This window comes from Meleagris gallopavo, unplaced genomic scaffold, assembly GCF_000146605.3.
Source record: "Meleagris gallopavo isolate NT-WF06-2002-E0010 breed Aviagen turkey brand Nicholas breeding stock unplaced genomic scaffold, Turkey_5.1 ChrUn_random_7180001869770, whole genome shotgun sequence".
NCBI lineage: Eukaryota > Metazoa > Chordata > Aves > Galliformes > Phasianidae > Meleagris > Meleagris gallopavo.
In genome coordinates, this window is record NW_011134725.1 from 8822 (window position 1) to 9410 (window position 589).

A 589-nucleotide genomic window follows, 5' to 3' on the forward strand; every position below is an offset into this window, starting at 1 on the left:
CCCGGCAGGAGCCGACATTGTGATGCAGCTGGACGACGTGGTGAGCAGCACGGAGACGGGGCCGCGGGTGGAGGAGGCCATGCTCAGGTGGGACCCCTGCTAATTAGGGCCTTCACGCTAATTAGGGCCTTCACGCTAATTAGGGCACCCCAATTAGGGGATTCGTCTTATCAGGGATCTTCCACCAATGAAAGACCTCCCCCAATTAGGGACCACCCCATGGCAGTGGGGCGCCCCATAGCAGTTGTGCCCCATAGTGCTGCGCCCCATAGATGTGGGGCACCCCATAGCGCTGTGCCCCATAGCGGTGGGACCCCATGGCTGTGGGTCACCCTGTAGCGGTTGTGCCCCATGGCTGCAGGTCCCCATAGCAGTGGGGCGCCCCATAGCAGTGCAGCCCCATATCGCTGTGCCCCATAGATGTGAGGCACCCCATAGCAGGGCACCCCACAACAGTTCACCCCGTAGCAGCTCACCCCATAGATGTGGGGCATCCTATAGCAGTGGGGCACCCCACAGCAGCTCAGCTCCCCCCATAGCAGCTCCCCCTATAGCAGTGGGGCGCCCCACAGCAGCTCAGCTCCCCCCA

General features: G+C 62.6%; 1 protein-coding gene across 1 annotated transcript in view; it reads left to right on the plus strand.

Annotated features, from left to right (window-relative positions):
• Positions 1-579, plus strand: part of QTRT1 (queuine tRNA-ribosyltransferase catalytic subunit 1) — a 2964-nt gene extending 2385 nt beyond the window's left edge. The window contains 1 exon segment of the mRNA XM_010727086.3: positions 9-579. Coding sequence (XP_010725388.1) covers positions 9-103 — 95 coding nt within the window. The 3' untranslated portion in view covers positions 104-579.
• Positions 580-589: the final 10 nt, after the last annotated feature.